The sequence below is a fragment of the Falco peregrinus genome, chromosome 8 (assembly GCF_023634155.1).
Source record: "Falco peregrinus isolate bFalPer1 chromosome 8, bFalPer1.pri, whole genome shotgun sequence".
Taxonomy (NCBI): Eukaryota; Metazoa; Chordata; class Aves; order Falconiformes; family Falconidae; genus Falco; species Falco peregrinus.
In genome coordinates this window covers 56,112,260-56,127,634 of record NC_073728.1, presented here as the reverse complement: position 1 = coordinate 56,127,634, position 15,375 = coordinate 56,112,260, and the positions used below count along the sequence as shown (strand labels likewise).

The following is a 15,375-nucleotide window of genomic DNA, read 5'->3' as shown; positions in this document are numbered from 1 at the left end:
CCCCAAACGAGCCTGTTGGTAAATGCCATTATTTTGAAGAGGCTTAAGAACCGTTTGCGGTTTCTAAGCTGTGATTCATGATCATCTGGGTCTGGTTTGTGATCTTTGAATGCTTTTGCTGGTGACTCTGTTGCAATTTCCCTGGGGCACTGGTGGCTTTTCACTGTACATCAAGACTTCACAAAAACCAAATTCCAGCCGTGGTACAACAAGTGCTCTTCCAGCCTGTCATGGATGGGCCACCACAGGGAAGTAGGTAGGTTCGCAAATTTTTCTTTCTCCTGCAATGCAATTTTTTGATTCCTTTGCAACACTTAACTATTAAAAAAAAAGTAACTTGAAAGTGCTCAGATTTGCTGAAAGGTGATGCAGACATTCAACTTGCTGAAGGAGAATCACCTCTTCCTGCTGACCCACCTAGAGAAAGACCTGCTGGTTCAGCGTATCTCCTTACCCAACGCCCCTGCCCCACATTCCTTGTGTGGCACCAATTTCCCCACCAAGTGCCTTCCAAAAGCCAGAAGACACCATCAGTAATTGCCGAGGTCTTCCATCCCACACTGTGTGTGGTGGCCATCACCCAGCAAGGCAACCAAGGGGAAGCTATACCACACCAGCACCTGCTTTGGGGTCTGCATGTCCTCTCCATTTCTCCATGATGGGTGCCTTGCTCGGTGAGTTACACTGCACGGCTGGCAGAGCTGCCTGACTCATTTTTCTCTACTCCTCCAGCTGATGTGTTTGGAGGAACACACTGCTCTGACAAGGTGACACATCCTGAGAAAGCCTACACTGCTGAAGACATCTCCCTGCTCCTTCTACCAGGAGCACCCAGCGCAATAGCAGTTTGCAGCTCTTTTTCATTCCTTCCCAGTCACATAAGCCCCAAGCATTTCTGTTTGATTTTCCTGAAGGATATAGAAAAGATGTCAATCAGGAGAGAGGAGCCCTGAAATCCCACGTTTCTGAAGGCATGTCATAAACACACAGATGTCAGTAGAGGCACTTGGAAAGGAAAAGCAATTGCTAACAGAAAAACTGCATTTAAAACCTACTGTGACTGCTTTTCAGCTGCAGTAGCTAGCAGCCTATGTTGGATTCTTCTTTTGGCAGAGGCAACTGTTCTTGAATCAGTTGGTTTGGCTCAATTTGTTGTGGAATGATTAAGTTCAGTCCACTGTATTGCATAATCTGGAGTTTCTTCAACCTGCTTCAGTAGTGAAGTACTTAATCTCATACAGCTTTGGGAGGGGTTAGGAACACGAACTTAAATCCATGCAAATGTATCAGGAGCCTGAGCAATAAGAGGATGAAAAGAGAAGTGTCCAGGAGGCCGGAGGAGATCAGTGGCTTGTTTCTGCTTTGATGCCTCCAACTTGTGGAGGAATGGAAGGAGAAAACCATGGCATTATACACACTTGAAACGTCCCAGGAGCCAACCACAGTTCCCATCTTCAGAGCAGCTCTCGTAACCACTGAGGATTTACCCATCAAACTCAAGTTTGGAAATGTGCCTGGATGTTTCCAAGGAATCTGAGGAAAGACGTTTCTGTTTCTGGACAATCAAAAACTATCACATTTCCTGGCTACAGCAAGGACCTCTAAACTGAAAAATGTGCAAATAAATGTGTTTTACCAGGAGTGGGCACATCCCAAACAAGGGTAATCAGAGAAACTCTTGTCAGCACCGCTCTATTTATATGTGTTACAGATTGAAGAGGAAAATCTTTTCCACAGTTGCCCTGGTGCATAACCATCAGTGCCCTTGCTAAGTCCCCTTCCAGCTTTGGGAAGTGAGACCAAAGCACCTATTGGCACTTCTTGGCTTTACTCAGGCTGCAAACCTGGCACGTGTGTTAGAGGAGTAACAGGGAACAGTGCTGGATCAAGATTAACCTCCTTCAGCTATAAACGATCATACCTCCCTCCCTTGCTCCTCAGAGGGCAATAACACCACGTGAATCTTGGTGCCAGGCATGCTAAAGGATTTCTGCTTGCTCACAGAGGTCCAGCAACACCCAGCCCAGCTATGTACAGCTGCTGAGCGGGTTATACCGAAAGCTGGCTTTAGTCTCTGAGTTAATAAAACAACAGATGCCATTAAGAGCAGTTCTTTCAGCCTCATGTTGCAGGTCACCCCAGGGAGAGCAGAGGGAAGCCCAGATGAGAGTGGGGAAACTTTCCATCACCACTGAAGCAAACTCACAAGGATGTGTTTATGGCAGGGATAAGCATCCTCCAGAGCCGCATTCAGACCGGGGTCTCCCTTGGACAGTGGAGCAGCTGCTGACTGAGCTGAGAGTTCTGTCTCACAAACAGCTCCTTGAATTGCTCTTGGCATTGACTTTTTCCTTTTCAGCTAATTAAAAATCTGACTTTGAGTCATAAGCCCCCATTAGTAATAATTTGCTTTGCACTTCTCCAGTGATTTATGGCTGAGATATCAAAGTGCTTTAGAAACATTAATTAATCCTTCTAATACCCAAGGGACTGATCCACTCTCCACAATGCACCATTGGTGGAGTAAACATAGAAAATCTCCAGGGTTTACTCCAAACCACAGCCGGGGAGAGGGGAAAGGAGCAGCATCCGACCCAACAAGTTCGTTTCAGCTGCCTGCCTGCAATCAGAGATGTGCAGTCAAAACAGCAGCACGGAATGTGCAGCCACAGGCGAGCCCAAGGCACATCCAAGCTCTCTGCTCTGCAGCAGCAGTTCTTGCTGCTGTCCCTAGCTGTCTGGGGAGGGAAGGGACGCTGTGACACCCCATCTCTGCAGATCATGCCAGGAAAGGCGTGTGCAGACTAAAGCCATCTTCACCCAGAGCCCTGCCAGCGGCAGTGGCAGGGTCATTAATCAAAGCCACACTACTCGTGCTAACACATGTATTTCCCTTGCTGTCCTGCCTATTTCTCCAATCTGCTTCTTGTACAAAGTCACTTTTTCCCCACTTGCAGTGCAGACCCAAGGCTGTTTCTCACACCTGAGATGCAGCTCCAGTCCTCGCCAGCGATAAGGATCATTACCTCCATTGGCTTCAGAAAGGCTTTCATCCTTGCGCACACCAATGAGCCATTTGCCACCTGGTGCTGTCCCTGTACTTTGAATGTTGTCATCACAAGACTATGGGGTGGAGCTGGCCATGCAACGTGGTGCCAGAGATGGGGAAAGCTATAAAGGTCCCAGCACAGACTGTCGGGAGACGGGAACTCTGAAAGCCTGAAAGTGTCCCGTTTCCTTCTTGCTGTCCCCAGTAAAGCATTACCTTGACCATGAAGGCAACTGGTGTTTTCCTGCTCCTCTCCCTGGCACACTGCTGCTACCAAGGTGAGTGCGACATTTTGCTTAGGAGCCATTTCTTCTCCTGGCTAAAGCTCCCAGGTCCGTTGCGGGGAAGGTAAGCCTGGGAAGAGGCCAGCTGGTGCTGGGACCTTGCTGTGGCCCTGGGCAGGGAATATCAGAGAATGCTGCAGGGGCCAGCGTGCATTAAACCAGTGGTCTGTGAGCAAGCCTAAAGCACAGGCTTTAAAAGGGTGCATGGCACCTGCTCCCAACAGCGAGCAGACTTGCTGGGCTGAGACTATCCCTTCAGGGCTAGGATTCAGGCTGGAGCTGGTGATTTCTAGGACGGTACGATTCTTTTAGAGTGCAGAGGTGCTATTCCAGTTTTAAAAAAGCAAACCCAAGGGGCAGGAAATGCATCTATGCAAGCGAAAATGCAGCTCGCCCCACCAAAGTCAATGTTTAAGCCAGCTGTGTTTTCAAAATCCCATATGGTGCAGAGGGATGAGAACATGAGCTGTTGCTGCTCTTCAGGTCCTGTTCCCCTGGGATTTCTGCACTAGTGGGTTCATTCCAAACAGGAGGGTGCTTCTGAAACAAGTTCTCCATCATCCTATTTACTGTGCGGCAGCTGCCATTGCAGAGCTGTCTGAGCACAAAATCTGGACTCATTTCAGATGAACTGAGCATGTATCGTGAGCTACAGTTCCTGGGTCTGGACCGGTGCTAATCCAAAGTAAAATCCCTGAAACATTAAACGGTGTGGCTATCAGGTCCTCAGCACCAAACCATTTCACTCTACAGACCCACTGCTTAGGGGCCACACTGGTTGTTAATGTAGGTGTAGTCTAAATCCTCTACGTAGATGACTTCTGGTTCTGTAAGCAACCCAAGGTCTTCCCAGTACTGCCTTTTGCCAAACAAATTCAGATTGTTTTTCAAAATATATCCACCTCATGTTCCATGCATGTGATCCCAGCTGTCAGCTCAGGGCCAGCTTCTTCATGCAGAAGCCCACCAAAGTCGCAGCTTGCTCCCACTTGGTGTGAGACCTCGGGGTCCAACCATTTCTCATTCTAGTAGAGACCTTCAGCAACTTATCTTTTCCTCTGCTTCCTTGTGGTACAAACCCACTGACATGAGAAAAATCACCCTGGATTTACCCCAGCACCAGTCCAGCATCGACAGGAGTTTCTCATTTACCTATGAATGGGTAACAAGAGATAACAACAGCCACCTTTGCTCCCCTGCAGCTGGCAGGGAAAGTCACTAGAAGTACATCTGGCCTTGACAGTGTTTCTGCTGGGGAAAAGGGGCAGATGCAGCAGGGAGGGACCTGGCTGCGAAATGGGGGAGATCCAAGGGAAGAAATCATTTGCTGAGACAAAGGTGTTTGAGTGAAGATATACGGTCCTCAGCCTAAAGCATCGTTACTACGTCCCCCTTGAAACCAGCCCGAGTGATGGGTGCTAAGACTTTTTCTCTCTCCCTCCACTCTTTCTCTAGGAAGCGCTGAAGCGGATGGAGCTGCTGGCAAAGGAACAGAGGTGAAGGCTCCTGGTTATGTGTAGCACGGGGGTATGCCCAGCTTTAGTGAGACAGCCCTAGCCCATACGCTAGGGAGCCAGCATTGCTAGACACAGTGAAGCTGCTGGGTTGGCAGCCCAAAGGTGCCACTGCCTGGGAACCTCCTTGCACCTGCTGCACCACAGCAAAATCCAGTGACAATACTGGTTTCCCACTGCATTCCCCCACACTCAGGGGAGGAAAACTTAACAAAGAGCTGAATACTGCTGTTACCTGCCAAGGAGATGAAAGCTCCCCTTACTCTCTGGCTTAAAAATAAAAATATGGTGGCATAAAAATAAAAAGTAGGAAGAACATGATCAGGTACTGCCCGTGGAGCATTACTTAATTTTGTAACTCCTGAGGGTGCGCAGCAGTGCCAAGTAGAGTTCAGCTGGCCAAGGGACTGCATGGTGACAGGTGGTCCCAGTGTTTCTGAGAGTTCATAGCAGAGCCCTGAGCAAGCTGGGATGGGTTATCAAGATATATAAAATACATACCCCCCTGTGACTGCAAAGCACCTTTGGTAAATTGAAAGCATGTTTAACATTTTCAGCATTACCTTTTTGTGTCTCCAGGCAGCTTGTGGCAATTACGACCTAGGAAAAGGTTGTACAAAGATCTTTGACCCCGTCTGTGGCACAGACAACCTCCTATACGGCAATGAGTGCCTGTTGTGCTTTCAGAACCTGTGAGTATGGGGACCTCCTGCAAGTCTAATTATCACGCAGATGAGGGCTACTACATGTATCTGGGATTTCCTAGAAAGAAAGCTGTTTTGCGTGCAGCTGGATGGAGCATGGGCCGTGAGCCCAGGACATCTGGCATGAATCTGGCTTCCCGCACAGCTGCTGCAGCTGCTGCTCTGAGCATGTGGACTCCGTCTGCAAAATAGGTCCATTGTGTGCACAAACTGCCTACAAGCAGGGACTGCACGGCCAAAATCTCCCTACACCTGCAGCTGCCAAGCTGCAGCCATTGCTCGGACTATGCTGGCGGGTGTCCAGGAACTCAGACAAATGGCAAAGTCCTCAAAGTCTGCCCAGATCTAGCATGCAGGCAGAAAAATATTTTTCCAGGTGACCTCAGATGTGTGGTAGCTGAGAAAAAACTACAGGTTTTCACTCCAGCAATTTATAGCTGAGCTCTGCTTTCTGTCTTCTCAGCATATGAGAGGATACAATTTGCTCTGGGTATTTTTAAGAACGAGCCTTATATTTAATCTATGCTGGTGCCAGATTGCACTGTCTTAGCAGAAGGCCAGGTCCAAATGCTAGAGACATCTCTGGCAAGACTTGATTCATTTCATCTGGCTTGGGCCCTAGGTAATTTCGAGTATATTTATACATTGGAAGCACTCTGTGTCACACAAGTGAAGGAATTACTTCCCACTCAATGCTATTAGGTAGTTCGAAAATCTCTGTTGGGAAGATTGAGTCTTATCTGTAGCCAGATGCCCCCATCTGTGGGGCTAAAGGAGCTTCACCCTTGGTTTCACCTGATGACAGCAGGGGCTTTGGGTGATCAGGCTCACATACCCATCTGCCATCCACAGAGACATCTCTAACAGAAGGTCAGATTCCAGCTTTTCTGTCCCTGGATGAATGGGCTTGTGGAGCCAAATCCTGCTTTTAGGAGCATTTCCTTCCGGCTAAATCTACAGTAACAAGGAACAAGAATCCAGACCACCAGGAAGAACAGCCTGGACAAGAACTGTTGGTCTGGTTGTCGCCTCTTTCCTTCATTAACCCAGACCACTGCCCTATATTCTGCTCCTGGCCTGCTCAAATGCTGGTTTTACGTTTTAAGGCTGAAGATGATGCAGTCAGGCAGAGACATGCTGAGTAGGATCTCCCGAACGAAGGCGCCATGGTTAATGACCCAGCACAGCATGGCAGGGTGGTAATGACCATGCTGGAAGCCAGCAGCCCAGCACCAGCTGTCGGCTATATTGTGCAACAGATGGGGGTGGGAGGTTCGTCAGACACAACATCGTTAGGGCTTTGGCCATGAACCAAGAGCAGGGTAAAGAGAGCGAGCAAGGCTTCAAAGCCAGCTGCGCAGGGAGCAAAGTGGCATCCAGGATGCTACATTCACCCCAGTGTGGAGCACGGCTTTGGAGGGGATGGAAGACCTCAGTGGTCACAAGAAGGAAAGCTTGGGGTAACAAAAAGAAGACTGAGCCAGTGGTGTATGCAGAGCCAGCCAGGAATCAAGGGAGGGAAGGGATGGATGAGAAGCTGGTGCTGGTATCCACCCTGCACTGACAGGCAATGCAATCCTGGACATCTTCAAACGCCCCTTCACCCAAGGTCTCAGCAGCTGCAACTGGAAACGTGCTGCTCCTGCGGGTCAAAGCCCTGAGCCTTGCAGCTTCCCTGTAGCATTCCCAAGCGAAGAAGTTTTGGGGTTAGGAACAACAGCCATTTGTTCTCCCGGTCAAGGCAATCTGGGCCAGGCATCAGGACGCTGGAAATGCCCGGTGCCAAATGGCTCAGGGGAGAGATAAACGGCATGTCCTCGTCTATAAAGCTTTGGTCCATGGGGAAAAGTCAGGTAGCCAAGAGGCAGGATGAAGTGTCATTTGCAGTTTTGTGTGTGTAACCAGTCTGACAAGAGCTGGAGGCCTGCAAGGAGTCTGGGAATAACTCCTGTGAGAGCATGTGGCCGGTCCTTGCGGCAGCAGTGTCTCACTTGTCACCCTTGGTCACCTCACTGTGACCAGCGTGCAAGACGCTTTTTGCAAAATGCAAAACAGCTTGAAAATAATTTTGCCAGCATTTCTCTATGCACCTGAGAAATGGGTTTGTCTTTCCAAAGATGAGAACATCACGATTCTATATGAAAATGGAACAATTTGGAGTAATTAAGTCCACTACTGGGCAAAAAATAATAACAATAATTTTCTGCAGGTGCCTTTTTAATATTTTCGTCGCTTTTGCTGCAGAAACAATCAGGAGGGGAGGCTGTGGGCACGTCCAAGCCCAAGCAAGACATGATGGCAGGCATTTGTCTGTAAAAAACCTACAAAACAAAGTCATAACCTTTATCATCAGCAGCCAGACAGGCATTAGAGGTGTCTTGGTGCCGTCCTATAGCACAGAGGTGAATTATTCTGCCAAGAGGTGTCAGGAAGCAGCAGCTCTTGAGCTTATTGGAACTAATTAACACATGTCCATGATAACCCTGAACTCCCTGTCAGAATACATGGCCTTACTTACTGTGCATAACAGTTAAATGATGATTTAAGCAGTATTTTCCTTTCTTTCTTTCTTTGTCCTCTGAGCCAGGCTCTTCTATGTATCAGGGACCTGAGGGCATCCTCTAGCATTTTTAACGTCTCTTCCAGGCAAAGAAACACTAACGTGCGCATAAAGAACAGGGGTATGTGCCAAAAGCCCTCTCCACGCTCCAACTCCGCTCAAAACTAAAAGGTGCAACCGTTCTGGAGAAGATAGCACAAATCCATTTGTCACCTATAGAAGATCCTAATAAAATGGAAGCATTGCCATGTCTTGCACTGGGATTTCTTACACACACAGCAGACCCCTTTCCCTGACATTTAAAATACCTTTCTGAAAAATATGGTTTGTTCTGGTGATGTCCTTAAAGAGCTGCGAGCCTATTACTGACAGAGCCCCGGGGACAAGGCTAGGACATGCCCAAGAGGCAGCCAGGCTCTGGCATAACAAGGCAGCTCTTTTTGCATTACGAATTCTGTTTTCCTTCTCTAAACTTCCAGCCTCCAAGTAACAGAACTTAGCATTCCCATGACTTGTAATTACGTTCATTAAATACAGGGCATTAAAGCCCTTGCTCCAGGGCCTTTGCCAGGAGGAAGAGTCCAACAAGTCATCTCAACGCTGACCCATCTCCAGCCTGTCCATATGCCACTTCCCATCACACACGGTCCCCACACACCCAGAGCCACCAGCCTCACCCAGCGGGTCACAGCTACCCAGTGCCTCGGAAAAATAAAAAGAAAGCTCCGTTTCTCCAGACAATTTTTTTTTTCCGCTTCTAGCAAAGGTGAGCTTTGCTGCTGGCCCCCAGCCGTGCCCCGGCCCCGGGGCGGGCGGTGCGGCGCCCGGCGCAGCGGGATACAGCTGCGGGTCCCCGGCCGGATCCAGGAGGCGGTTTGGGCGCTGGAGGGCGCTGTTGCGCCGCCGCGGCGGGAGCGGAGCCCGCGGCGGCCCGGCCGGGCCGCGGGGAGGCGGCGCCGGGCGCCCCGAGCCCCCGGGGCAGCGCACTCCCGCAGCGGGGCTGGGAGCCGCGGGGGACGGTCAGCCCCGGCGCTCAGCGCCCCCCCCGGCCCCGGCCCTGACCCCCGCGGCGAGGCTTGCAGCGACCTCCTGCTCCGGCCGGGGGCTGCAGGGACACGGGGGGCCCCAGAGCCGCCGGAGGGATGTGCCTGCCTGGCCCTGCCGCCCCCCTCCCCGGGACGGGGGCTCCCCGCTGTGGTGCCCAGGGACTGTCATGGGGAACCTCAAACCAGCCGGGGACGGAGCGGCTGGGGCTGGGGGCTGAACCCTCCCGGTGCCCCCCGTGAATTGCAGCCCTTGGGTAAACGGCTGTTTGTATTTCGGGCAAACCTTTAGCAAATCCTGAACTTCACCGTAATTCAAAAGACGTGCTTGAGTTCTCTTTACGTTCCTTGAAGAAGTGGCTGAAACACCAAAAAAAATGCATGATCAAGGTGAGGGAAAGCACTGGCGCTCGCTTGAAGTTTCAAAAGCAACCAGATACAGCTGGGGGGGGGGGGGGGGGGGAAGGGCGCAGGCAGCACAGCCCCCCCCCCCCCCCCCCAGATGTGCCAGCAAATCTGTCTGCGGTCGAGGGACAGATGGAAAACTATTCATTTTGCCCATATATAAAATTAATGCACTACAGGTAGTAGCCCCAAATAGGCTTGGGACTGTAAAATTGCCTTGACATCTTTGTACCAGGGATCCTGGAAGTATGCTTCCCGCAGCTGGGATATTCCCGATTCTGCTGCAACACGAGAAACTGAGCACAGCTTTTACCTGGCGAGGTCTCTGCAACTGGGGCTGGCAGGAGAGGAGGCTGAGCTTCCTCATACTGTTCACCCAGTGCTCTTGGACTTTGTGGTGTGGCAAAACCCAGCTTAGCTCCAAACTCACCCAAGCTGGTTTCTTCCACCCAGAAGAATGCTGGAGAGATTGCACTGAGGCCACTTTATGCCAAGCAGAACATCTTTCCTGCCCACGCCATTTCAGGGAAACATGACCTAGCATTAGCCAAGAGCATCTCATTGATGAAATGAGGTGCTGACTGAGCTTGCAAAACAGCAGGTCACGTCAGCTGGATGGTTGAGCGCAGGCTTCATCTCCCCAGGCACTGTTCTGATGAGAACTAGCATTCCTGCTAAATGTCAGCTACATCCGTCCCACAGCAAGGTCCCTGTCAGGCTTGAGATTACTGGAAGCAGCAGGTCAAGGGCCACCCTGTAGGTACTGTGCAGCAGACACACATGAAACAGAACCAGCAACAAGTTTCCAGGAGGGAACGGTTCCTGTCCATATTCCAGTTTTGGCTTGAACAAGTGCAAATCTGAGGAAGCTTTAGCAGGTGCGAAGGTGTTTTACTGACCCCTAGACTGGGTTTAGTTTTGTTCATGGGAAAATCATCCTCAAAAGTGAGTCTTCTGCCCCCATAAACATTCTTTCCTGAAGCTGAGGGGAGCACTTCATCTCAGCTGCTCCTCCGCTGTCTGATCGCCCGCAGTCATCTTGCCAGCAGCCAGCACGACTTTTCTGAGACACCAGCATCCTTCCCTGTGCCTATGTGATGCTTCTTCCAGTGCCGGAGATCTGGCAGGGATAGGGCAAAAGGGAAAGTGACAGGAGGAAGGATAATGGCTTCAATTCTTCTTTTCTTTGTCGAAATAGCTGCAGCCTTTCAGGCCATCTTCTAAGGGCAGCGCTTCTGGTGGTGGGTGTTTGGGAGAGCCCTGAACACATTTTAAATTACGCCACTGGGAAAAAACAGGACTTGCCAAAACACAGAAAGGGCTCAGCCATCCGCATCCCTCCTCCTTCCCTTCTGGCTCCTCTCCGAGGGATCAGCCAGGGTAGTGGGAAAGGCCAGGGGGTTTGCAGGCACATGGCAAGCAAGGAGGACCCCGAAGGATGGTACAGACAGTGGGGCTCAGCATTTACTGCCTGGGGAAGCACAGGCACGGAGGAACGTGATGCCTGCCCCCACCACCGCACTGCTCAGAATAACAAGTGTTTGAATGACAAGGGGGGAAATGCCAAAAATAACTGTGTTGATTGCAGCAGCCGGGGCTCCGCAGAGAGCAAGATACCCGCACGGCCCAGCCCCATGCCAGCTCCCAGCCCGCCTGCCCTGGGGAGCACCAGCACATCCATGGGACGTGCAGGCAGTTTGCAGCTGGCAATGCTTCCCCTCCTCTCCTTCCTCCGGCTATCCAGGGGGCATCTCTCCTGCACTCCTGTGCCAGGATATGCTGTTCGGGTGGAAGCTTGTCAAAGCGGGACTGCATCCTGCTCAGTGCCTCCAAAGCAGCCCTCACTACTGCCAAGCCTCAGGAATGTCACAAGGCTGATGAAAACCAGACAGCTAAGGACAGATGGCCCAGGGGAGCATTCTCTGATCAGAAAACCATGTTTCTTTCAAAATCGAGAGTTTCCTGCCAGTAAAAGTTCTGGTAAAATTCAGCCGGGGAAGCCCTTCCCCCTCCACCTCCTGGAACACTTTACTGAAGCTGCTGTCTGGGAGGGATTATCTGTTTCCATTGCTGGTGGCATTTGACTTTATAATGTCATGATAGCAGACTCCAAAGTCAGGATTAAAACTGGACCAAGGGGCTTTAGTGACATGAAGACCACCGCTGAGAAGCTCTGGATTTCTGGCAGTTTCAAGCATTCCTGTTCTCAAGCCTGTTCAGAAGACGCAGCACTGACACCACCTTTGCCCCATTGCAGCCTTGCCTGGCCTTGCTCCATTAAGGCAGCTTCTATTTGAGACATATTTTTCAACATCAGATTTGTTTTTCTAGTCTGAAAATAAGTAGAGCCTTCCTCAGATTTGCTGCAGCTGCCAGACAGCACTTTCCATGGGGCATGTTCAGTTCCAGGAGTCTTTTTTTTGGGGAGACCTGAATTAAACCCAGTCTGTCCAGTTGGCAGAGAGCGCTTCCCTTTGCAGCTACCCCATGGGAACCCGCCTGCTGCCAGCGAAACTCTCCGTGTGCGCTATGATGCTGCCACGTGCCACCTCCTGGATCTGGCCTTGTGCCAAGGGTGCAGACAGCGGTGTCCCCATGCCCAGGGCACAGCAGAGATCCAGAGCCTGCTCTCCTTCATGGGTCAGACCTGCACACCAGACCGACATAACCACTTCAGCGCGGCTGTCGTGACAACCTCAACAAGAGATGTCATGAGTGGCAGCAAATGCAAACAGTTTTATCATCGCAGATCTCGAGACAGTTGCCCTGCACAGCACAGCAGCACCGCTATATTAGAGGTTTATGCTGCCAAGCTTGAGGCTGGAGAAAGAAATACCAATTGGTCCCATCTGAGTAGGAAATGATAGTGTTAAATCTCTGCAAAGCAAAGTCTTGCTGGAATGGAAGGATGCTTTTAAACTGCAAATTTCCTTTCATCTAAACCAGAGCTCAGGCTACCTAGGGGAAAAGCTGTCCTTGGAAAATGTATGGGAATGAGCTGGAAGCGGCTCTGCACTGACACAGACAGACTGTCCATAGCGCTTAGCGGGGCTGCAGCAGGATCATTACTAAATAAGCGGACTCTTTCACTGGTGGGCTGAAAGCACCATGATAACCACAGACGTGAAGCAAATAGCCACAACAAGAGCTGCAAATCTGAAGCAAGATCTCAACTTTTGCTTTCTAATGTCTCTGAGCCATTATAGACAAGTCAAATGACAGTAATAGTTTGTATTTCTCTCTATCAAAAAAAGCAAGCTTCCAGAGAATCAGGAGCATCCAAAGCGCTCTGCAGCCAGCAAGGCAGCCCTGCCAATGTTTCTACAGTAGTTTTCTGGCCTTCATCCTGCATCAGGCACACTCCGCTTGAAGCAAGGGACAGGAGGGGCTGCAAGCGCCAGCTCCACACGGTGCTGGCATGTGGACGCTGGATTCCTTGTGCTCTGCACACTGTCAGAGACCTCCTGGTGCCGCAGTCGGCACTAGTACTGCGGGTAGATGCAATGCTGACAAGTCCTGCTTCCTTCCAGCTAAGCAGCACAACTCCAGGAAAGCCCCCAGGCAGAGGTCCTGTCCTTCACCTATGCCAGAGCAACAACCTGTTGCTGTAGCACAGCTCAGTGAGGCTGGATTGCAGGGTCTTTCCAAAAACTTAAGAGATTTCCTAGTTGCAAAAGGATGCCACAAACAGAAAATCACATGTGCAGCTTAAAGTGCAATAGGGGCTGCTGGTCTCTGGGAGAAGGTCAGGTCTTTCCTGGCACACCCTGGCAGGAAAGCATGTGAAGATCCACCCCCGTACCTGCTTTGTGGGGTGCTGGGAAGCTCTCCTTTGCTGGCAGATGGTGCTAATGTGGCTTGAAGCCACAAAGACTGGTCAGCGCAAGTGTCCAGTTTGCAGGTGGCATCAGTCTCAGGGACTATAATCTGATGCGTTAATCAGAGTCCCTGTATCAGCCCTTTTTTCTGAAGCCAGCATCCATGCAGGGGAAGGGAAATGGCAGCCTTCCCTATACAACCTATAGCACACTCTGGGGCACCGTGTCCCCCACCAATGTCCTCACGGGCGCCGGAGGTGTACAAGTCCAGCAGCAGGATGCCAAGTCCTGAAAGCAAAAGCCAGGACACCTCAAGTTGGGCCCATCAGGGGGTGAAACACAGTGGGGAAGAAGGAGCTGAGGCAGGACTGAAGCAGTAGGCAAGGTACGACTGGAGCAGAGAAAGACATCCCACAGTCCTTGCACCAATGGCCATGTGCTGGCTCAAAGGCAGTGGATGAGCTAATGCATATGGTAGTGAAATGGCACAAACACCTGATTCAAAGTGTGCCAAAACCAGTGGGTACAGCGGGGCTTTGGATCCAGCCCCAGCAAGACACTAAAGGTAGCTGCAGCAGCATCGCTGCAGTGGCTATTGGGCTGAAAGCATTTCTGGCTGCTCTGATGCTTGGGCAGGAATTACTCCTCTTTCCTCACCCTGCTCCTGGTCACAAGCACCCAGGGATTTGTTAACCAAAGGGATTGTTCAGTGCACATTACCGAGAGTAAGGGGCTGGCCAGATGTTCCTCTCCTGACTGGTTTGGGACACTGCGCCTGCATCAACGCAGCCCTCTGCAGCAGGGCTCAGCTCCTTTCCTCCAGCTGGCAGCAGAACCCGAGCAGATGAAGCGCAGGGCAGGAGGGGAGTGTAGCTCTTGCCCTGCTACTATGGATGGGATGTTTTAGGGGACAGCACACATGTTCACCCTGTGTGGAAAGCTCCAGGGAGGCCAGGCTATTGTGTCTTAAGACAAACCAAGTAGAACAGCCTGGGGCAGAGCCCGATATTTCTGCCCCCTAACCCTTCCGTGGCCACTGAGCACCCCAATGCCCTGAGCTCAGCCACCCAGTTCAACAAGAGGTTCTCATTCTGGTGCTCAGAAACAGTCGCTAACAAGTCTGGGCTTTTCAGTTTGCCTGACAGTGCAAGAGGTGAGTACAGCAAATAAACTAAGATAGAGTTCAAGGCCAAGGTGTTTCTCTGGAAAAACTGTTTGAAAGATTAAGCATAAACTGGTTCGGTCCCGATGAGTGCCCCGTTGTTTCTGCTGCTCCTTCTTACTCCAGAGCCACAAATATCCCCAAGTTCTTGGCAAAGGAAAGCAGCTACCTGGTTACAATTAACTTTCCAAAAAGCAATTAAAAAAAAGTTCACCTCTTTAGGCACCAGGGCAGACAGGCATCTTCTCGTTCCAGCGCTGACACATGTTCCCTATCCCAATCCAACTCCTTTTAAAGATAATTCGTGCCCTGGAGGCAGTTAATTGACTGCAAAGGCGGGTCCGTGCTTTTCCAGCTCTTACAGGCAAAGTGCGGGCTTTGGCCTAAATAAGACATCTGGACAAGGAAACATATATTTAGAGTTGCATAGTTGAACTGCCACTCTCAGAAATAGGGCTCATGAGAGCAAAGCAACCCCCAGCAACCAGTCCCAACAGCAGAAGCACTTTCCCATGCAAACCAGTTCCTGTTAATGCGGGAAGTAGGTATGTACAGCCACCACAAGTGACGCAATGCATCACTTTCAGGATCTTGCAGCTAATCTAAGCCCGTAATTCTTAGTTGTTCCTGCAAAACACTGCCAGGATGACCCACTGAAATGCAAACAAAGGAAACGAGCTCCAGAGCCACATCTTGAAGTATTGCAGCTGGAGACTGCGTGTGCTGGAAACAGCGTGGTTACAATTCTGAAACCTATGGAGCCTTCCTCATCCGAAATCCTGAGCTGTATATATAATAGCATCTAATATATATGTAATGGCCCGAAGGGTCCTAAC

The 15,375-nt window shown here is 50.6% G+C and overlaps 1 protein-coding gene and 1 long non-coding RNA gene across 2 annotated transcripts; one reads left to right on the top strand and one right to left on the bottom strand.

Annotated features, from left to right (window-relative positions):
• The first annotated feature begins 3,229 nt into the window (after positions 1-3,229).
• SPINK1 (serine peptidase inhibitor Kazal type 1) lies at positions 3,230-8,357 on the top strand. Its single transcript, XM_013294714.3, has 4 exons — positions 3,230-3,327; positions 4,789-4,829; positions 5,427-5,539; positions 8,198-8,357. The coding sequence occupies exons 1-4, from the start codon at positions 3,273-3,275 to the stop codon at positions 8,277-8,279; spliced, it is 291 nt and encodes a 96-aa protein (XP_013150168.1). The 5' UTR covers positions 3,230-3,272; the 3' UTR covers positions 8,280-8,357.
• Positions 8,358-9,256: 899 nt separating this feature from the next.
• On the bottom strand, positions 9,257-15,024 carry LOC129785050 (uncharacterized). The gene is made up of 3 exons (XR_008748524.1): positions 14,754-15,024; positions 9,990-10,679; positions 9,257-9,514 (listed from the first exon to the last, which is right to left on the bottom strand). It is a non-coding gene; the product is annotated as an uncharacterized LOC129785050 (long non-coding RNA).
• Between the last annotated feature and the right edge of the window lie 351 nt (positions 15,025-15,375).